General features: G+C 33.5%; 3 protein-coding genes across 5 annotated transcripts in view; 2 read left to right on the top strand and 1 right to left on the bottom strand.

Moving 5' to 3' along the window:
- The first annotated feature begins 484 nt into the window (after positions 1-484).
- On the top strand, positions 485-8,464 carry LOC123693089 (dnaJ homolog subfamily A member 4). Its single transcript, XM_045638043.1, has 8 exons — positions 485-698; positions 1,655-1,861; positions 2,772-3,019; positions 3,366-3,524; positions 3,937-4,092; positions 5,029-5,200; positions 5,570-5,697; positions 7,292-8,464. The coding sequence occupies exons 2-8, from the start codon at positions 1,663-1,665 to the stop codon at positions 7,436-7,438; spliced, it is 1,209 nt and encodes a 402-aa protein (XP_045493999.1). The 5' UTR covers positions 485-698; positions 1,655-1,662; the 3' UTR covers positions 7,439-8,464.
- Positions 8,465-10,371: 1,907 nt separating this feature from the next.
- Positions 10,372-12,014, bottom strand: LOC123693336 (U3 small nucleolar RNA-associated protein 18 homolog). Its single transcript, XM_045638380.1, has 2 exons — positions 11,729-12,014; positions 10,372-11,662 (listed from the first exon to the last, which is right to left on the bottom strand). Exons 1-2 carry the CDS (start codon positions 11,767-11,769, stop codon positions 10,396-10,398), a joined length of 1,308 nt encoding a protein of 435 aa, XP_045494336.1. The 5' UTR covers positions 11,770-12,014; the 3' UTR covers positions 10,372-10,395.
- A 1,004-nt stretch (positions 12,015-13,018) lies between these two features.
- Positions 13,019-23,783, top strand: part of LOC123693377 — a 106,932-nt gene continuing 96,167 nt past the window's right edge. For all 3 annotated transcript variants that reach the window (XM_045638450.1, XM_045638449.1, XM_045638451.1), the window contains exon 1: positions 13,019-14,300. In XM_045638450.1, the coding sequence (XP_045494406.1) occupies positions 13,543-14,300 (758 nt within the window). In that variant the 5' untranslated portion in view covers positions 13,019-13,542. The remainder of the gene's footprint in view (positions 14,301-23,783) is intronic.

Below are 23,783 nucleotides of genomic sequence, written 5' to 3'. Positions count from 1 at the left end.
TATTTTGTTCAACAATTAATATTATTTTAGGTGAGATAATGACACTAACAGAAAGGAGATGAAGATTGTGCTCGATTAAATTACAGAGCACCTTGAGAGGATCAAGGTGGATTGGGATTTGGGAAATATTATTTACCATAGATAATCACCTTAGTTAGACCTCTCTTATAATTATTAGTGGCAACTGGCAATACAGCAATTTTTTTTTTACATTGACTTTGTTACTTCTGCCTGTGTACCAACTTTGAGAAACAATATTTTGCTACCACAGGCTACATAGCAATAATTTGTAATCTAGAGAAAAAAATCATTAAATATCCAAAAGAATAAAAAAAAGGAAGATGTAGTATTCATGATATTTGGACATTTTTGTTCCTATTTTTTCTTCACTAAATTAAATTATAGATTTCTTTGTTGCATTAGTAGTGGTTGAAATGGAACGCAATTTTGTACTTTACCGTATAACGGAATATCGAGAATGTTCTAGAAAGCACATTTTTTGATCGACTTTTGCGCAAACATCGAAGTGAAGAAGGTTCTATGCAGTTATTTCGTTGTTTCAAACGTCATTCGTGATTTCATTCCAGTGAAGTAAAGGTGTTCCTTGTGTCGCGTGTCCACAATTTGTTGGATCGTTGTTTCTGGAAATTGACGTCTTCAGCAACCGAGTGTTTTATTGGATTTGTGACGTGCTCTTGGTAAGTTCTAATTAAATTTTGTAAACCCATACGAAATATCTACTAATTACAAAGTACGGTGAAATTGTAAGTTATCTTCCATGTCGAAATACAGAAGAAAATGCGTTTGCATTGAAACGAGGCATTTCATTTTTTCACATAATTAGGTTTGGATTCTAGCTACCATAGCTCTTGTCGACGATCAAATATATTGGAAAAAACACGATTGTTTAATTTATAAATAATCGATACATGTGTCATATTAATTTACATTTATATTTATTTGAATATGATGCGTCTCTTTCAAACTACATTTTCGTGAGCATTGCATTCATTTCATTGTGATAGAATTTCTCATGATATCTATAGGTTCATATAATATTATAAAGCTGAAGTGTTTGTTTGTTTGAACGCGCTAATCTCTGAAACTACTGGTCTGATTTGAAAAATTCTTTCGGTTTTAGATAGGTAGCTCATTTATAGAGGAAGGCTATAGGGTATATATCATCACGCTACGACGAACAGGAGTGGAGGAACGGTGGTGAAACCGTTCGGAGCAGCTAGTATTTAATAAACACTGTATTGGTTAGAATGATTCATTTTATACAATAACATCGTGAATTTATTTTTTGCCAGTCATTTATGATAATTTTTCACAAAGTTGTATGTAAAAAGAAGCGAGTTAAACTTATAAACCTTTGTACAAAAGAAGGACACGAATGCTTTTAAAAATTTTTTATAACCTATTATATGTCTTTAATAACAATAGAATCTGCTTGACAATGAATATAAAAAGATTACTTCCTTTGAATTGTACATACGAAACAAGCTAATTTAACACAATTATTCATTAGTATTACAATAAATATACTTGTAAATATTCCTATTTATTGCTGTAAACATAAAATAATATCATTAAAATATCTGAAAATATTTAACGTGTGTCCCAACATAACCAAATGTTATTGTTAAAACAGCAATCAAGATGGTGAAGGAAACAACATACTATGACATTCTGGGTGTGAAGCCATCCTGCACATCAGACGAGCTCAAAAAGGCGTACAGAAAGTTGGCGCTCAAATACCATCCAGATAAAAATCCAAATGAGGGAGAGAGGTTCAAGCAGATCTCGCAGGCGTACGAAGTCCTGTCCAACCCAGACAAGAGGAAGATTTATGACCAAGGTATGCTAATTGTATTTAAAACTAACTATGCTAACTATGTATGACATAGCTATTATTTACTTACTGTTTACTTATATATATTTGATTATTTATCGTGGTTTGTTTTGATAAAAAAAAGATGTGTGGCACTCGGGGACTGCCACGGTAAAGCTATTGCATAGCATGCCTTCAAGCCACACCTCCGTGCGCGTCGGAGTGGGGAGCGTGAGGTTTTTTCGTTACGGAATTTCTGGATTCGGTCCTCGCGCTCAAGGCCCGCGATAGAAGCTATGCAATAGCTTAGAAAATACTCTAACAAAGACCTATTCCTATGTCCTTAATCATAAAGTACTTAGCTGTTTTATTCAATATTTAAATGTTATTGATAGTTATTAATGTAGTGGTATAACCTAAAAAATGTGCATGCCTCTTTGTCTATTACTTTATTTATCTATTATACTAATAGGTTATGAAGTTCAGTTATAGAAAATTATGCCTTATTATGATATATTTAAAACCAATTTGCATTAATAATTTGTTTTATTATATATTGTGTATGTCTTTAAATAAATATTGTATTGTTTGTTATTTTTAAGTCAAACATTGATTAAACGTGCAAAACGATTAATCAATCTTTTTTACATGTTGGTATATCTTATAGTGTCAAAGATGTATGAAACTAAATAATAATCATTATGAATGACAAATACAGCATTCATTCAAATTTACACAGAAGCGCTTGGGGGCCTTTGCATTGGGACAAAACAGGCTAATAACATACAATTCAGTACTTGGGTCATAACAGGCAATACATTACAATACTTGGGTCACAATAGGTTATACAATACAATACTTGGGTCACAATAGGTTATACAATACAATACTTGGGTCACAACAGTTTAATACAATACAATACTTTAAACTAATATAGGTGGTGAACAAGCGCTCAAAGAAGGTGGTGTAGATGCAAGCGGCTTCTCATCTCCCATGGACCTCTTCAACATGTTCTTCGGCGGAGGCTTCAGCGGGGGCAGTCGCCGTGGCCGCGAGCGCAAGGGCAAGGACGTGATCCATCAACTCTCGGTGACGTTGGAGGAGCTGTACAGGGGTGCGGTCAGGAAGCTGGCGCTGCAGAAGAATGTGATTTGTGAGAAGTGCGAGGGTCGAGGCGGGAAGAAGGTGAAGATATGTTGTTATTTGTAAAGCAATTTTCATATTTATGCTTTGTTATTATTTATGTTTTAAATTTTGTCTTGTAAGGAACCTTGTAAAAATTAAATTTTACTCTTGGAAGAATAATTACAAACTTGGTACTACTTTCATTTTGAGAAGCATTACAATGCTTGCTTTTGTTCCACAGCAAAAAAAAACTGTGTTTACGTATCCAATATATAAACTTGTTTTGAATAAATACAGCTCCATGTTAACATGCAGTTTTATATTTGAGTGGTGGTCATTTATTATCAGACCATTGACTAGCTCCATTGTCAGCTCTATCATAAAAATCTTGTTATGTTTGAAACAGGGCGCAGTACAAACGTGCACAGCGTGCCGCGGTTCAGGCATGCAAGTGCAGATCCAACAACTCGGCCCCGGCATGATCCAGCAGATACAAACGGTGTGCAGCGAGTGCCGTGGGCAACGGGAGATTATTGATCCCAAGGATAGGTGTAAAGTTTGTCAGGTATGAAACTATGTTATAGTTATTTCATGGTTTATAAGTACATACATTATTTTTCACTCAGTCAATTAATGTTAAAAATTAATAGACACACAAAGAACTTGCTCATTCCATTTGGAAATTACAATAACTATTTTTGGAAATGCAAAAGAAAATCCAATTTTTCATTATTTGTATGCTTCAAAGCATGAATGTTAAGTAGTTAATAAACTCAATGCTCATTAAAAAAGGAAAATAAAAAAAGAGTGTGTGTGCCGAGTACAGGTGTCAGAAACTTCTTTGGCAAGATTCAAAGATTCCAAAATCGTCGAATTACTTCATAAAGTAACGCATTGCCATGACGCGACCTTGAAGTTTTACTTTGCATTTCTTAACAAAACTACTTAAAAACTAATAATAATTCATCCATTCACAGGGACGAAAAACGGTCCGCGACCGCAAGATACTAGACGTGCACGTGGACAAGGGAATGACGGACGGACAGAAGATCGTGTTCAGCGGCGAGGGTGACCAGGAGCCTGACATGGAGCCAGGGGACCTGATCATTGTGCTCGATGAAAAGGAGCATGAGGTAAGTGGTCAAAAGAGTATTCATTGCCAAAAAAAGGAGTAGGAGCCAGGGGACTTACATTGTTGTGTTCAACAAGACGAAGCACAGTGTGCAGTGTGCAACAAAATTTATGTATTTAATATTTATTATCAAAAGTAAAGTAAAACAAATACAATAGGTACGATTCAATAAAGTTTTTTAGCTTAAATTCGTTGGTGACATATTTCTTGGATTTGAAATTATAATTTTAGGCTAAAAGAAAAATTTTGATCAATGCTTGCAGCTTGGGAACATATTATTAGATAATGATTAACATTATTATTTATAATTATAATACATAGAAAAACAGAAATTAACAGCTTCAAATAGCCAGCAAGTGCTAGAAATGCATTTGCCTCTAGAAGTTTCATTGATTTATTAGACGATATATTGACGTAATTCGCACAATATGAACGTGAGTGTGTGGGTGAGCCCACGGTAATGAGTCAAGATAATTGTTTTCTTGATTTGTGGGTAAATAAATAATTAAAATATATAGTTAATGCATATTCAAATGAGTATGTGTATGAAGCTTATTTGAAGTTTAATTAAAATAATAACCCACACAAGATTATCAATTAGACTGTATTTTTTTTCCTTATAATGTTTCATAGGTTAACCAATTTTGATGATTATTTTTCGAAAGCTAATGCTCATTGGCAATATGACAATATCTGATAAAGACGTGAATTGATTTACTAAGCGATTCAAATTAATTAAATGTGTCTATGTGACTTAAATGTTAATTTTGCCTTTGTTGAAAACTGTAAAATATAAAATGTTCCATAGAATGATCTTTCTAGGTACTTACCTACTTCCTTTTTATTTTACATTTTCACTTTAAAATTTAAACCTTTACAAATTAAAAAATTTAATAATTATACTATTAGTCCAATACAATTTCTTTATTCCTTGCAGGTATTCAAACGTAGAGGCAACGATCTCATAGTGCGTCTCAACATTGAGCTTGTGGAGGCTCTATGTGGCTTCCAGAAGGTCATCAGGACCCTGGACGATAGGGATATTGTGATCACGGTGATGCCAGGGGAAGTGACGAAGCATGGGGAACTTAAGTGTGTACTTAATGAAGGTTAGTTATTGTTTATTATATGTATATTTTTTATTGATTTGTAGGTATTAATGTTTTGTGAGTGGAAAAAGAGTAAAAATGGATTGAAAAAAAACTAACTATAGAGTGAAAAAAAACAGTAAAAATGGATTTTACTGTTTTTTTAGCTGTTTTCTGTTCCAATTCTGAATTTGGTTGTCTTTTGTATTATACCATTTCGTTTATTCTCAGTACTCTGTGTTTAAAGTCATATATAAATGTAGATTTTGGCAATTAGATCTCCAAAGCCTATAAACAAAAATCATGCATCAAAATAATTGTGTTTCAAGGTAAAAAAAATTTGGTCAAAAATGTAATTTTCCTCATAATCAATCGTAAAATTTTCAACAGGCATGCCAATGTACAAGAATCCATTTGACAAGGGCCAGCTGATCATTCAGTTCCTGGTGAACTTCCCGAACCAAATACCGCCTGAAGTCATTCCAGCTTTGGAGAACTGCCTGCCACCGAGACCTAGGGTAAGTTTAGATTTAACTCTAGTCTCTCAATTATATCTAGATGTATAAGAAAAAGAAAAGCGTGTCTGCCGAGCACACGTGTTTTAGCGAGATTAAAAATTGTTGACTTACTCCATGATGTGACGGTATTGCCATGACGCAACCTTACAATTTTACGCTCAACGCGCTAAAGAAGTTTCACTTTCACTTCAAAAATATTCATGTCAAATATATTATTTTATTAAGGTAAACAAATTGCGTTGTTAGGGCTAGACCTATGACATCATCCTAGACAAACCCTAAATTAATAATTATGTAAAATGTAAAATAAGACCCTTGTGTACTATTCTTCTAAATATAGCTTACAATCCAATTAGAGTACAATATACTCTAACTTTAACACTTCTATTGGATTAAGTATTCCTTGTGACAATGAATAAATGCTATAAAAATAACAAAAACATTACACAGACATATCTTTTGTTAATTATTGTATAAATTTTGTTAATTGATTTCATCAAACAAATTTTGAATACATCACTATCACTACATAGTATAAAACAAAGTCGCTTTCTCTGTCTCTATGTCCCTTTGTATGCTTAAAATCTTAAATCTTTAAAACTACGCAACGGATTTTTATGCGGTTTTTTTAATAAATAGAGTTATTCAAGAGGAAGGTTTTAGTATATAATTTATTAGGTTTAAGACAAAGCGGGCGAAGCCGCGGGCGGTAAGCTAGTACATAATATTAAAAGTCTTATCTCAAAAATCTAAATGTATAGTTGAATCACTACATACTTACATAGTATAAAACAAAGTCGCTGTCTGTCCGTCCCTATGTATGTTTTATAGATTTTTATAACTACGCATGTATTGTAATTTTTTATAAATAGTTACATTGGTTCTAAAAGAAGATCGATTTCTTAAGTTTTTTTTACAAAGCAAGAAGCTGCGCGTTAAAACTATTATTTTAACGAAGGAAAATTATAAGCCTCGACACGTGTTCTTCACGTGTTTATTAACCTGACCTAGCATTGTGGATTATACTGGGAATTAATTCAAGGTTGTTAGCCTATCGATAAATACATGCAAAATACGTATTATATCATGTGTATGAAATAATAAAAAAAATTATTTAGATTCATATCTATTGCCTCTAACTAGGTCTGTAAAGCGCCATTTGCTTTTCCTCAAATGACCAAAACAAAAGGGCCGTGAGACGAATTTCGCTATGCGGTCTTTCTCTGATTGTTAGAAAATGTCGTGAGCATTAATTATATCATTTACGAATTTTGCATAATATGGATTTCTTAATCGTCAGTCAACAACGCGTTGTAAAATATTTTTTCATTTAATAAACGTTTCGGTTGTGGAGCGTAGCATACAAGTACATAAAATACAAATTTTGTCCACGAAGAACATATTTTAATACAAAGCCGACTTTATTGTTTAATAGGTTTCCACTTTGTGTACACACAAAAAAATTGTTTAAATTGTGCTTTGAAAATTGTTTAAAATAAAACATGTTTCAAATAATGATTTATTTATTTAACAATTTATGTCCACCAATGAATAATAATTGCAAAAATATTGAAATTATATTATCAAATTGCAGGTGGACATCCCCGAGTTAGCGGAAGAATGCCAGCTGATGGAGCTAGATCCTGAACAAGAATGGCGACGGCGGCGTGCACACCGCAACGCGTACGACGAGGACGACGACCAGCCCGGCATGAACCGTGTGCAGTGCGCTACTAGCTAACTTGGTTAAGAAGATTTGTGCAAGATAGTGGGGTGCAGGGGTCTAGTTAGACTGGTCGTTGTGGCTGGCTAGTTGGATCCCAGTGTGTGAAGTGTGGAGTGTTAGATTGGTTATTGTCACCTTCAGTGAGCTAACTTTGTGGGAAAAGTGGGGGGATCTGGTTACATTGGTTGAGCTGGCCAGTTAGATCGCAGCCATAATACTTAACTCCCAAGTATCTGCTCCGCAACGCGTACGATGAGGACGACGACCAGCCCGGCATGAACCGTGTGCAGTGCGCTACTAGCTAACTTGGTTTAGAAGATTTGTGCAGTGCGGGGTCTTGTTAGACTGGTCCGTGTGGCTGGCTAGTTGGATCCCAGTGTGTGAAGTGTGGGGGAGTGTTAGATTGGTTATTGTCACCTTCAGTTAGCGTACAGTGCGAAGAAGTAAAGAGAACTGGGCAGGTGGAGTGGGAGGTTAAGGTAAGGCTGGTCGTTGTGATTGGCTAGTTGGATCCAAGTTTAATTTTTCGATTATTGTCGTCTTTAGTTCGTATCCTCATACGTTATTAGTACCATCAACTATATAGATATCAAGCGATTATTCTCTTGATCCCCTCTAAGTAATAATGTTTGTTGTGAGATCATGTTGACTTGGTTATTCAGTTCAATATGTATGTAAATGAATTTGTTGTTATAATATCTATGTCGTGAGCGTTAAGGTCTAGATTCGCTAGATTAAATTGAATTGTAATTTATTGGTATACTGTATGTTTGTAGGGTTTTGGGTGTCATTATTTGAGTGAAGTTTGACAAAAATAAATATACTATTTATTAGAATTAAGGTGACAATAAAAACCATTAAGTTACATAGACCCCTTTGTATTACTTATCATGACTTGGTGGATCTTGAATATCATCTATGATACATATAACTAGCTTCCGCCCGCGTCTCCGTCCGCGCGGATGTCGGTCTTCGCGTGGATGGTTTATTTCTCCATTTTGAGTAACTCTGATAATGACACATTATAAAAAACTTTTTAATCTCAGGTTCAGTTCACCCCCGCGTCCGCGTTAAAATGTAGTAGCCCTTCTGGCTAACATTGAGAAACACCATAAAAAAAAAAAAAAAAAAAAACATATTTGGGTTTGGTATCGATCCAGTAACACCTCCTGCTATTTATTTTTTAAACTTTATCAATGTAAATCATTGACCCTTCTACAGATTTATTATATGTATAGATATAGAGGCTACACATGACTACATTAAAATTTTCTAACACAAAGTATTATAGCCAGTTTTACAACTTCTGAATATGTTCTGTTTAGCTTATCTGTCAGATAAAATGAATGAAAAAATCTTACCTAAATTAAATGCGAAAATGTGTTTGTATTTGACATAACATTGAGGCGATTTGTATGTCTTGATACAATTAGAAGGCTAGAGACGGTCAATAGTGTTAAATAAGCTATCGGTGACTTTATCAGCAAGTTGTAAAACTGGCCATTACTTTAACTGAAGGTGAATAACCAATCTAACATTACCAATAGCCTATAATTGTGCTACTATCTTACGTTATTGGACCTATGCCACTAGAATTTTATCAAATATCTCACTTTATATCTCAAAATATGTAATATACGTCGGTATATATTAAAGAAAATGATAATTTGACGGCCCTGGTTATCTTTCTATGAAATTGATTGTATTATGTAATCTTTTGAATATTCTCAAATCTGTATTATACACTACATTGTTTGAAAATCTACAAGTTTGTGTCAATATTATTATATTCAATAATAAAGGTATTTTTTAAGATACATTTGCTTAACCATCACTGTATTGAAGTATCAATATTTCTTTTACTGGCATTAGCACTATAGAATATTTAATTAGGTGCCTATTGGTGACTATGAATGAAGGTATTTAAAAAAAAGTGATTTTCGTCATTAATTTTCTTTGTATATTATGAATTTCATAAATTTTCATTCTTATCTACATGATATTGAAATAAAATGATATGACGTCACGAATTTTTAAATTGTCTTACGTTCAAAGTCACTGAAAAGCACTATTTTTATAAGTAAGTAGTTAAATTGTTACAGTAGATTAGTTTGCTTCAATATACTAACAATATAATAAATAATATTATAGGTCCATTTCGTAGTGTGCACATAGAATCATTCGAAATTCTGTGATTATTTTTCTATATTAGGATATTTAACCCTAAGTTATTTTGGTTTGCGGTAAACTGAATGAATGGTTATGATAACCTGATTTATTTTGCATATATCAGTGAAAAAATGTGTGTAGGTACAATAAAATTACCTTAATTTTCAGTTTTTGTGTTTTTTTTTTTTTATTATTACACCTAAAGAACTCTAAAAGTTTTTTATTTTAACAGTTACGTTTTTGACTTACTAGAAAAAATGCAATTTGAGCACATTGTTTTCATTCATAATTTCATGCATTTGGTTTACTTCAAATAAGACTCGTATGGAAATCTTAGCATAATCGCTGTGTTTGTAAAAATAGTATTTTATCAATAATAAAAAACTGCTTTTTCAAATACAATGACAATAGTATATTTTGCCGTAGCGAAGTATTAAATAGTCGAATGACAATTTGGTGACTGTTAGCAGCTCATTCAAAAGGGCCTGGTAGAATGGATTTTGTGTAACTGCTTCAAATTTGTTGTAATTAAATAAACTCTTATCTCAATTATTTGTTTGTTTTTATTTTACAAAATTATCCTTCCAGAATATGTATGTAGATGTACTTTAAAATTACCAAAACAAAAATATAACTGCAAAATAACATTTTGACTGTCTGCTGATAAAGTACCTGTGATACCTATTACTTGAATTTGATAGTACTCAAATAAAATTAACCATACAGATTGTTCACTTCTTTCATAGTACATAACTACAGGTAAAAATAAAATAACCAAGTATCAATAAAACATCTTTATTATCTTAATAATTACGGAAATGCCTCAACCTAAACAGGTTAACAACACCTTTGTTGTTACTTATACTCATATAACCACTGTTTGGAGAGAAGTTAACCGTCTCAACTTGTACTAAATTAGTAGTTTGTGGTGGAAAATTGCCAAAAACGTGATAAGATGGTATGTGCACCAGTTTCAAAGCGTTGGGATAGTAACTTGATGCAAGAGATAGCACCTCAGAAGAGGAATTAAAATTGATATTTGATATCTTTGTCTGTAAATGTGATATCGTTTTCAAGGGAATCGGGTCACTGGTGGTTATATTTGAAGTTTCGTACACATTGACTATACCCTCACCTGTACCGGTAGCTAAAAGTCGACCGCAAGGACTCATTTTAATACAGGAGGGATTGATACACCCATTATCAAGGAATTTTTTCACTGCCCTGTATGTTTTTAAGTCCCAAACAACAACGTAACCTTCTTCATTGTAACAGTATATTTGTGAAGAGTCAGGGCTAAATACTATCGATTTTACATTAGTGTTATTCTTTAGAGACTTCAAGAGCTCATTTGACTTTGAACACAGTATGAAAACTTCATCAAATCCCATGGTAGCCGCAATAAATTTTCCATCGGGCGATAGTTCAAAAATGCAAGCCCTTTTAACTGCCTTGGGTAGCTGAATCACCTTATTGCTTGCTTGAACCAAGTCATAAACACAGTAATTATGTTTAAGTTTTGACGAAATATAGGCCTTTGAACCATCAGGATTAAACTTTGCTCGGCTTATTTGCCAGCCTCCTAGCTTGAAACTATGTAACTTATTTGGTTTCTCTTCAATTGAATAAAGTGAAACTATACCTGTATGTTCTCCTAATAAAATTGCACTCACTTTGGGATGGAATTCTGCTGAGGAAGTAACAGTTTTGCGATTTGTCACAATTTTTGTATGGTTAGTAACCTCTAATATCTGTTTACTAAACTTTGTTATCTTTTTCTTTTGTAAATGGCCAACTGTTTTCATAACATCCGATTTGTATCCTTTATCTTCCTTCTTTTCACTGATTTTCGCCCAACCAGGTGTGCCAATTAAGGTTTCATATTTCTGTTTAAGTTTTTTGGCGTAAAGCCCATTGTCACTCAATTTAGGTATAACAGCATTAACGCGATACTGTTCATCGTCTTCATCCTTCCAGATTGGTTTACGCTCAGTTACATCATCCTGTGTCTCTTTGTTTTTTAGTTTTTCAACGAAATTTTCATTTTTGTTGAAGAGTAGTGATGATAATCTGAAATATTAAATGGTTGTAAAATATTGTTTCATAACTAAGTGAATCACTGAACAGTCTACTTACTTTGATTCCTCAGCATCTATGTGATCGTGTCTTCGTTTCATTTTGGGTAATTTATTAATAATAGAAAAGAAAAACAATGGCAATGCTCTGCAATCAACTGTATCATGTAAATTGCAATATATTTTAAACCGAATTTAGGTATCAAATTAAATTTTCCATTAATAATAATTAATGTTGTGTTGTATAAACTAACTTCTAAGCAAGGAATATACTACTCTCTACCGAGAGCTTCTAAGTTTTGTCTGAAAAACATATGCCCTAACCTCAAAAAATAAAAATTGTGAAGTTGACATTCACGGAACTTGTCAATAGATTTTTTTTTAATAATTTATAATAACCATAGATACAAGTCCTTCAGTCGCAATCTTAAAGCTTGTCAATAGACGGAAGAATGTTTTGCCATATTAAAGATTTTTGCCGTAAATAAAGTAAATTTGAACTTATTTTACCTTCTTTCATTTCTCGTTAGAACCTATTTATTTTTTAAATTATTTTCCGCACGTAACGTACGGTGTAAATAACATTTTTTTTAATATGAATTTTATCAGAATGCTATATCGTATAATTATTTAAATTAAGTATTTTCATCAAGATTTCGTTCATACGGAAAAAAACTAAATTGAAATTAATTTAATTTATTTTTTTTTCATCATGAGAGTACTTAATAATATATTTTAAATTTTGAATGTGATGGTAGATTTAAATTCACGCCATACTATTCAGATTTCAGTTGAAAAGATTATTATTGTAACCATTGTTTGGATAAAATAAAAATGATTTATCGTGTATTTTTATTTTACTGCAGCCCACACCTGACTTTTAAATCTATTCTTAAAAATAAAGCAATAAAATTACATAGAAGTACATTTTGTAAGCAAGTGTAATTTAAATATAAAATACCCCGAGGAAGTATTTTGAGGATTGCAAAATTTGGGTTGCATGCATAGCAACATTACTGGAGTCGGTAAAACAGAATACATTGACATTGACGGAATTCGTTTACATAAAATATACACAGAGGGCTCTTTTCGCTTTATTCTTCTCTTTCTAAAATTGATGCTATACTTTTCACACTAAAAGCGAAAACTGGAATTTGCTACTATACGATTACAGCAGTAAATTTAAACCAATCAAATGTTTGACTGGTCGAACACAAAAAGATATTATTGGTTGCTTTTGTCATTGGAAGTAGCCTCAACTAAATATAACCCGACCTCTTGTAAAGCTTGTATGGGACCATTTAAAAGAAATCATATTAACTACCTTTAGCTATTAGTCGTATTTAATAGCTCAGAGTCTTTCATTCGTCGCTCGTCCGTATTCAATTGTAAGCCTTTAAAACAAAATTAATATTCGGCGACACTTCGAAAACATGCATTAGGGGATTTGTAAATACTTGAAATTAATAATCTTTGTTTGTGTAGTGAATATTTGTGCAGTGTATTGTTTGGATGGAAAAAAAAACATTTTTATTTGGTGACCTTTTTACATGAAGTGTCAATATGGATCCTAACTAACTGAACTAAAACAGTAGCGAGCGAAAAATTATTATCCTCGTAAATTTTAGAGGTGCAATTAAGTGTACAATGGGGTCGAAAGAGGCTCCGCCATAAAACTGTCAGGTTTGTTTTGGCTGTCAATTGACAAAAAAAAAACAATAGGAAAGGATGGTGCAGTGGTGGTTCGGAGTTCGTGGCGCGAGCGACGAACGGTTGGAAAGCGATGCGAGGAGTAACGTGTCAGTCGGGTCGCCAGCGTCGGCGTTCGCGTTCAGCTAGTGAGTGGGTGTCTTATGTGTGTGATGTGTGTGCGACATGTCCGGCAAGCCCGCGAGTGTGGCCGCGTCGCGAGCGGGCGGGGCTGGAGGCCCTCGCGTGCTGGTGTACGTGGCGGAGGCCCGCCAGTGCCAGTTAGACGCTGCGGAGACGCCGCCCCAGGCCCACCCGCTTGACGCGCTCTACCTGCAGGAGAACCTCCCGCAGCACCTCGCGATCAAGAACTTTCGCGCCGAGGAGCAGAGGGGCTTCTACAAGCATTACAACGAACCGGATAAGTTTGCGTCCGAAGCTCGGCCCGAGTACCCGCAGTACCTGAAGGATGCGAGGGGCGATGATAAGGTGGAACAGCAGATAGTCAAGAGAAACGAGTGGGAGAGAGAGGGGTACGGTTGCGGGCTCGAGTCTGGTGACTTGGGCTACCAGAGATGTGGAGCAGAGATGCAATCGCTGCCCGGCCTGAACAGTGATGCGGTGCAAAGTGATAGTGCAAACTGTGAGAGAGATTTAGGCAAATATATGAACTATCATTTGTTAGAACAGAGTGTATCGCACCAGTCTATAGTGAATCAGAGTATAAATATACTGAATCATCAAGTGAGGTCGTTAGGGAGTGAGAATGAGGGTTCGCAGTTGGTTCGGACTGCAGAGGGTGTTGTGTTAGCGGTGGTGCCGTCTATTTTGCCGCAGCACGATACTTCTGAAGTGAGGACTACACAAAGTGAATTCCCTCAAAGTGTGACTGTGCCTCTTGGCTGGAGGAGGATTGTCAATGGAACATCTGTCATTTATATCAGGTAAGTTGTGTTTTCAGTTTGCTTCATGAATTATAGATAAGATTGCATCATTATTTATATAGCATTCATTTAATTAGCATTTGTTATCAAACATAATATCATTTTTAAGAAAACGGTTCCACAATTCAAGGAAACATAATATTTTATAATCAATTTCTTTATATTATAACAATTACTAAACTCAAAAACTCAAACATTCATTTATTCAATTAGACTACTATTTAGTAGCACTTTCAAATCGTCATTACATAATTATTTTAACATTTACCACCGATTCGGAAAGCAGTGATCTATGGAGAAGAATCTAAAACTAAAGAAATAGTTATGAAAAATTATGAAATCAAACACATAACTTACACAATACACAACAGTACTAAAATAAGTACTATACCTAAAACATTAAATAGATTAAAAGGATCACTTAGTGCTCCCGATTATTCAATAAAAATTACAAATCATTATTAGGCAGTATACATTTAAATTTAACATAAATACCTACTATGAAAAAAAAAACCTTTACCAACTATCTGTGAGCGATACCATGGCCATAAAAAACAAAACATACTTATTTACAAATGGTATTTAGTCAAGGTCATAGAGATAAAAGATTGTATCTAAGTATTCAAAAGTATTATTTTCCACTCTTGTATATTTTCTTGGTTGTATGGTACATAAAAGTCTAATTTTTACGGTAATTAGGAGATAAATAATTAATTTTGAGAATGTCCATTCAATTCTTCAAATTCATAATCTTGTATATTAGGCAATATACATAAAAAATATGCCACATTTTTATAGATAACTACCTACTTAAAATAATATAAAATCTTTGATGCTGACAAAAAATTAAGTAAATTATTTTCTATTCAACATTTTGAAGTAGTTCTATAAAATAATAATAAGATGATCATTCAATAATGGATATTGAATTAGTATCTAGTTATACATTATAAATACTGATAACACACTATACAAATATTATAACACATAAAGTTACCTTTTCTTGCACATTAAAAGCACCCTCTCTTCTTAATAATTGTAATGTATTATCTATCTATACATATAATAAATCTGTAGAAGGGTCAATTCTGTACATTGAAAATATTGAAAAAATAAATAGCAGGGGGTTACTGGATCGATACCAAGCCCAAATATGTGATTAAAAATTTTTTTGTCTGTCTGTCTGTATGTTCAGGCATCACGTGAAAACTAACGGTTCGATTTCTATGAAACTTGGTATAATTATTCCTTATTATCCTGGGCATAAAATAGGATACTTTTTATCCGGGAAAAATACCTAGAAAAAAAATAAATCTTAATTTTTCTTAATTTTTCCGCGCGGACGGAGTCGCGGGCGGAATCTAGTAACACATAAAGTTACCTTTTCTTGCACACTTAAAAGTTCCCTCGCATCTTAATAATTTAAATGTATTATTATCAATTTAAAATTATGTTTGTTGATGATAATTAATCAAGCATTTCATTTTTATACAGGCTCTTGGCCACTATACTCCCATCCTAGACCTTATATTTATCCATCCATCCTTCCTTCCAGCTTCATATGAAATTTGTGCAACAATAAATCTCATTAAAATACTGTTGAATAATAAAATTATATTGAAATAATAAATTTAATTTTAAAACATGATATAAATCATGGATGTCTATAGCGATAGGATAGTTAGCCTATTCCTCTGGCGTCTGGCCCAATCAACATAGGAAATGACAACTTATAAAATACTTTTTCAATGCAAAATTAATATGCAGACAATGTAATCACTAATCTCTAAATTTAGCCGCATTAGGTCATAGGATATAGATTTGCTGATTTTTGGAATTATGTTGATAAGATTTATCAATTCTATACAATAAACATAAAATTAATATTATGGCTATATTTCATCTGTGAATCAAACTTTATATTAGAACTTTTAGACAATTGGGACTGTTGATTTTTTTTTTTTTTTTTTTTTTTGGCGCTTGGCCACGATCTCGCCTGATGGTAAGCTGAGATGTGGCCTAAGATGGAGCGTGCTTCCCTAGAATGTACCTGTTCACTCTCCTCTTGAAGACCCCCAATAATAATTAAATTAATAAAATTGCACTATTTTTAATAGTAGTAGCTGATTTCTCTATTTTGTTCTGTGTTTATTCTTTTGATATGAGTTAACTATCTTAGATGTAAGTTATGGGCAAAGTTTAAATGTTTTTTTTTATTATTTGGGAATACCATGGTTGATGATATGTAATCACGTTGCTAGGCTACGAACATTGTGATTTCCAGGAGAATTTTGGTTAAATTTTCCAATCATAAATAAAGTTAAAAAATCGAATGTAACAAAAACTAAAACTTCATAATTTTCGTTATCTTAAAAATTTATCGAAAAGTAAAAAAAACATACTGTAAAGATGGTTAATCGATAATGAAGTACCAGGCAATCATAAACGCGAAGGAGGTTCAATCGTGCGTTTACGTTAAATCAATCCAGAGTGGACAAACCAGTCGGGCAGCTGTGGCGCAAGTGAAGAGAGGCTTGTTCTGGCTTCAGCTTTTTATCGGCTAAATTCAGCTTTTTGTAGCGCGATATAATCGTGTCAAGCGTTAAGAGGGCTTATTCAATTTAACGCAAGTCAAAATCTCCGCGATCTATTACGATAGATCGCGGCTTGCGCTATCCTTTTACTATGAACAGCATAAGTCCACAGGAGAGCGCCGAGCAACATGTCCTCTCTCTGGAAAGGCTCGCTGCCGACTGATTTTAATCGGGTCGCGCGCAGTGTTTTATAGTACTTTAAAAAAAATTTTAGAAAAATAATAGAGGTACCTTAGTTGATTTTTTAAATTTTATCTTATAAGTAAGACGTTCTTTTATTGCAATATGTAAAAATTATATTAAACTAAGTCAAATATCTTGGTGAAAATAATCATTTTGTCGACTATAATTTCTAAAAAAATTCACATTGTTCGGATTTTAATTTCGTAAGTTAGGAGTCCAAAATAAAAAAATCTTTTAACTAACTATTTTAATAAGGATTTTTGCAGTTAGTTAAAAAAAATTGTGTGTTAGATCTGTCAGCGATTTCAGATATTTTTAGCTTCGAAATTGACACTAAAAGCGAAATCAAGTAATCATCGGCTCAGTTATCTTGATGGTATTCACAAATACTGTATTAATTGAAAAAAACTCTTAACTAACTATATAGACAATAAAATTTCCTAAAATTATTAGTAATTCATATGTTTGTAAGATAAGTGGTTGATGGACAATCTGGTTTGAAAAATCACATATTTGAGCCAAACAGCGCACGGACCGCGTACACGGCCTTAACTCGATATTAGGAGATGTCTGGGTGGCTGGGAATGTACCTAGAGTGTGCGAATATGCAGTGTTGTTTCATAAATATTTCGCGTTTACGGAATAATTTTTGATTTACTTTAAGCGTGAATGACGACATACGTAAATATTTTCCAATTTACTATTCGTCTAGTCATATATTGATTTGAAATTCAAACAATTAACTTTGTAATTGAAAACATCTAGCGAACGTAGTATTGAATATGTAACTATACAATTGCGCTATTTATGGAGAACAAGTTATCTATAACGAAATTTCTCTATCTCGCTGCTCTTTTATTTTCAAGGCATGTACACGAGGCCTATTACATTAAAGTAAGTGGCTTAGCTGGAGCGGTGTACCAGAGATATTCCATTGTGGATTCCTCGCTCATTACGCCTCTTATCTGTCATTGGCAGCACAATACCGAACAATACGCGTTCACGCATCTCGCTAGCTTAATACCTCCTTACATTTCTTTTGTCCCAGTACGGGGTACCTAGCTACGCTGTAGAATGCGCCTTATTAATTAGCCTTTGTTTCGTTTTAATTGGATATTAATTGATAAAAAGCTTTTATGTTCTCGCAAAAAATATTATATTCAATTAACAATACATACATACCTAAATTGTATAGGAATTTGTTGCGTTTAAAATTCCGCGCATTACGTTCGACGAACAATGCTTCACAGCGCGTTGCATAATGCTACATTGAAAGGCCGATATCACGGGCTGACGGGCCGTCTAAACTCTAAACAATAAAAGAATTTAATACTCCATTTAAATATTCTGTAACAGTAAAGTCTTTTCACACAGTTATTTATCGTCCAGCTGACCGACACAAAAAAAAGAATCTACTGGCATTACTCAACTGATTTACGACGCGGATGCTCGCAAAAAGATTCACGAAAGTTGGTTTTATTTAAGGAATTTCTTTGGCCTTTGTGCGTTGCATAATGTCGGGCTTTTGAATGCGGCCCATCGATTGTTTCGACGAATTTGATGGGCGTCACCGGGCACTGATCCGATTTACAATTCGTTCCAACAACAGCTCTCACAATGCAAGCATGAGTCCATTGGATATTTCACCACCCGCCGTGTGAATTTCTTTTGTGTGGGCCTTTGGAGACTGGGCGAGTTCGCTGGCGAGACCACTCGATCGATCGAAGGGTTGTTATGCAGTTTTGTTCTTGTAATGAGCTTGTGTTTGTGCATTTCGGCTATTCTTTAGTAATTAGAATATTTGGTAAAGCCTATAGACTGTATAGAGGAGAGTTAAACAGAAGTTTTTTACATATTAATAAGCACGCTTTGCATAGTCCCAAAGCGAACTACTTATTCAAATTAAATAATAAAAAAAATAAGTCTGATATTTGCCAGTAGTGTTTACCGCGAGTAGGTATTACACAGAAAAGATAATTTCTAAACCTGATGTGAAAGTACGTGGAAATTCAGTTTTGCACATTAATTAGTATTCAGGTCTCTACAGAGATAAATTGAAACGGTTAAACAATGATGTAATTGTTAGACTGTTTCCACACGGTTTAACATTCCTCTCAACTCTCCTAAAATACATTCATTGTGTAAAAACACACGCTTTGATGCTGAATTAGAAAGGTTGTTTTGGTTAATCCAAGCCGGATAATCAGATTAACTAAAATCCTTGACTGCGCAAAAAATATCACGACTAATGGAATGAATGGATTGACTTGGAACTTCTACATGTTAAATCTATTGTGTGAACAAAGAATTGGCTTTAGTCTGTTTACAAGTCAAGATATGAGACTTAAGAAACTGATGACGCGATATTTGGGAACTTTGAAGAAAAGAAAAGAAATATTGTAGGACAATTTCTCTACAATGAAATTCCACAAAAATATCATACCCGTAATTACATTTCAAACATGACCATTTCATGACCCATTTTGTTCAAAGAACTTGAGAAAACCAAACCGGAAAAATCACCCAAAAAATTGGTAACCTTTAAAAAAAATCTCAAGCCATTTCCTACCTGGCTTTATCAGTAAATGATGGCTGTCAAAGTTGAAAGTAATGATTATTATTTATTGTTGGACTATTGTAACAAAGGGAAATGCGAAGCGTGGCCGAGTTGAGTTAATAAAAGTTTACAATGTACCCTAATTTGATATTTACAGTCCCGGCCAGTGATGAATGGCCATTGTGAAACGGAATATTGCTAATAAAACAATACGAGTTAAATACGTGAAGGCGATATTAAAATTTATAAAAACAATTTATTGTTTAGCGGTTTTTTTTCATATTTTTCATATTTACAGTGTTAAGGCTGTGTAGGATGGAATGATAGATGAATAAAAGAGAAATATTATGTAGTTAATATAACTTTATTTTTATCTGTTACCGAGAGATGTTGTGATAAAAAGTATAGGATTTTTGAAATTTTTTTGTCGTTTTACAAGTAGAGGAATAAACATTTATTAGATTTTTATATTGCACTATTAAAATGGTAATTCTGTTTGTTATTATATTACAGAAAAGATTAATAATTGCAGTGCTATTGCCTATTCAATAAATGTTCTTCTACTCTTAAGGTCAAAATCTATTTGTTGTTTAATCAAGATTGGTGCGACATAACAACGATAGGTACGACATTAAAACAAATTTACGGTCCAGTGAACATCGCGTTCTGAATAACGAGCATCCATCATTAAACTAACAAGTAAGTACGTACGGAACCGTGTAATATCCTATCAGAGTCTATGTTAAAATATAGGCGGGTTAGGGTTGGCAGTAAGATGAAATCGGGATAATCTTTGTAGGGGAAAGTCTATGCAATTGGATTTATATTTTATAGGTAGCGTTTCTTTTTGCATGATAAAATGAGTGTTGATGTTTTCAATAATTTTGTATAGGTAATATTATAATCGATGTTGTTTAGCGGAAGGAATTGATAATTTAAACTCATATTTATGTTACCCTGTAATATACAATAATTATATACAATAATACATAGTCATCTGTTAATTATTTTTTCAACGCAACAAATCTGTGAGAAATATACCTCTGTCCTCTTATTTTCTGAATATAATAGAAGAGTTCGTATGAAATAAATTATGCAAATATTTAGAATAAATGGAGCTTTCGAAATGTGAAAAGCAATATTTGCAATATTGCTTTTCATTGTTGGACAGACATCACAGATTTTTGTGTAATAGATGATTATGAGTCATTTAATAATAATCTGCCTAATAAATAATAATGTATGAAAATAATTTTATTTGGTCCAAAATTTCTGCATTTATATTGAGTTTCAATCATACAACGTAGGTAGTTATGATTTGAACTTTTGGTGCAACTGAATGCATTATATATTATGTACACTTCTGTGTACATTACGTTTAGTGTATTATTAAGATTGATTGCTCTTTATAATGTTATTTCGTAGCAGCCCTACTACAACCAGTTAAATCCAGTGTGGGCAGCGTGCCTCATTTTATGTCGCAATAAAAAATCTTCGACGGCTTACGTAATCCGCGCCGTTTCCGCGTCAAATCGGGCCGAGTGTTCGATTTGAGAATAATTAAGAAATAAAAAGCGGCAAAGCGGTCCGCCCGGATTAACAATAATCGCCTACAAGTGATTAGGTGCGGTAACAAAGTTGTGCTCTCAACGGTGGAAGTTTAGTAGGTCATTTCGAATGAGAGGATTTGAGCCAAGGCACAAGCTGTGCGGAAGGGTGTACGTTTTAGTGGTAATAGGATGTTAGTCATTATTATAACAAGTTTATTTTGCTTCTGAGCAAAAATATCAGATTCCTGTTTTTTTATTGTAACGTATGATATAATAATTTGTTTCACATTTACATAATATAAAAAAATTTTTGCACATTTTTTAACTGCTATGTGATATGCATGAATGATGTGAATTCCAATCAGATTCAAGGGAGAATTTGTTGTTTTATTTATACTTATTGCCAAGAAATGGTATAATTAAAACGGGTCCAACGGGGTTTAATTATGAAGAATAATTTACCGGCAATTGTTTAAATGTAAATGTATTTATCTTGACGTTAACGCTGAAATTTGGATGTAAATAGGCGGTCGTTATAATCGGCGCCATTGTTTCAGACGGGTCGTTAAAAGTAATGCCTCTCCATCATTAGTACAAAGATACGTTGGTGTTTTGTTGATTTGTTTGTGTTTTTTTTAATGTTGGAAATGTATATTGGATCTTCTCGTAAATACATGAGTGTAGAAGCACATACAGTTACAACCAGTAGGGAAACTTCATACAACACGTTCGAAATGGCTCACGCACACAAGCAAGCGTGCTTATGTGAATCGTAAGGGTATAGGATTCTTATGTCTGTCAATTGTGATAAGTATGAAGTTTCCCTACTGGTTGTGTCTGTATATTGTGGTAGAAGCGTGAAGTTTTCATTCAGACAGGGCAAGATAAATGCAAGTTTGGATTTCGTAGGTAATAGAACATTAGGTACTTACCTATCTATTTTCTAAGAAGAAAAAGTGTGTGAAATATTTAAAGTGCATCTGCTCCATATTCCGCAAGGGGAATTATGTCACATACCTCTCCTATTATTATTATACCCATATAATATATATTATGTCCGCTTCATCAATAGGTACATACTATATTTTTATTTAAATGTAAACTTGAAGGAGTTCTTATTGCATTCAGGTTAGATTACCTATTGGATATGCCAAAACTTTGGGGGAAGACTAAAAAAAATTGAATTTCATTTTCTTTTAAGATTTTCATTTCATTTCATAAAAGCTCAATCGCCCAACGCGTCACAATATTTAACATTACAAATTACAATAAGTACTTATTACCTACGCGTATAATTTAGCAATTCGCAACTGAGCTAATTAAACTTAAAATGGGCTAAAGAGGCGCAAACCGATCAAGGCCACGCGTGTGACGCAAGCAAGCATTTGTTTCGCATTGCGGGGACGCTAGTAGTGCTGTTGTTTGATGTACGGGTGGACCTAGTGGTAGCGGGTGATTAGCGGAGAACTATATTTATTTAACTGTTTATTGTACCGTACCATTTAAAATTACTCATCTATTGTTTTTAGAAATATCTGCAATTTCTAGTACTTAAACCTAAAATGGTCCAATATATTCTTTTATTCATGAAATACCAATCAACTGCAATAAATTTATTTTTTCGGTATTTTAGTTTTTTTTGCGGTTGCAGGTTGCGAGTTGCGACTAATAAATGTTTCAACAATTACTATCAATCCGATGACATAATCGAGCAATACATATACGATTAATTTTTCCCAAAAATTTTTTTTTTTTTGCCAGTGTTTGTGATCTCGTCTCGTATCCGCTACCCGCTAACACTAGAACCGCGCCACCACATTGATCACCAAATGGCCAACTCATGTGGGCCCCAGACGTAGAGACAATTCCCACAGACGTCGCCATGGCAACCGTAGTGTAACAACTTGACGAAATGTTAATAGATGTTCTGCGGTTGTTTATGGTTTGCATAAGGTGAACTGGGTGGCGGGAAAAAGTTTTTTTTTATTTATTTTTTTAAGTAAACGTTTGACAGTTGTTTCCTGGTTGTTTGTAAAAGCTTGAAGTTAATAAGTTTAGAATTTAATTTTAATTTTCAACTTTGTTAAAATTTTTGAACAAATCCATACTGTCTGTCTGTTACTCTATCACGCCTAAACTACTGAACCAATTTTCATGAAATTTTTTATGGAGATATTTTGATACCCGAGAAAGGACATAGGCTACTTTTTATCCCGGGAAAATGACGCAATCCCGGAAATCCCACGGGAACGGGAACTATGCGATTTTTTCTTTGACTGCGCGGGCGAAGCCGCGGGCGGAAGCTAGTATAAATAATAAATATTTAATCAGAAATCTCTTGATTGTTAACTGAGTGGAATAAACCCAAATTTATTTTGTTTACAAGCGTTCGTCTATTTCTAGTTTTTTATTCTTAACAAAAAGAAACGTCTAGACTGATGATAATACATTTTCGGTTGTTTTGTTAATTATGTGCAATGATAAACTAAATTCATTTTATTTTATTTCATTAATGTTTTTACTAGCTTTCCGCCTTCGATATCGTTCACTTGTAGGTTTTATTAAAAAAAGTCTGTTTAGCGAATCGGGCGTTAGAAAA

Source organism: Colias croceus, chromosome 7 (assembly GCF_905220415.1).
Source record: "Colias croceus chromosome 7, ilColCroc2.1".
Taxonomy (NCBI): domain Eukaryota; kingdom Metazoa; phylum Arthropoda; class Insecta; order Lepidoptera; family Pieridae; genus Colias; species Colias croceus.
Note: the sequence above shows the minus strand (reverse complement) of the source record. Positions and strands in the feature narration are given on the sequence as shown.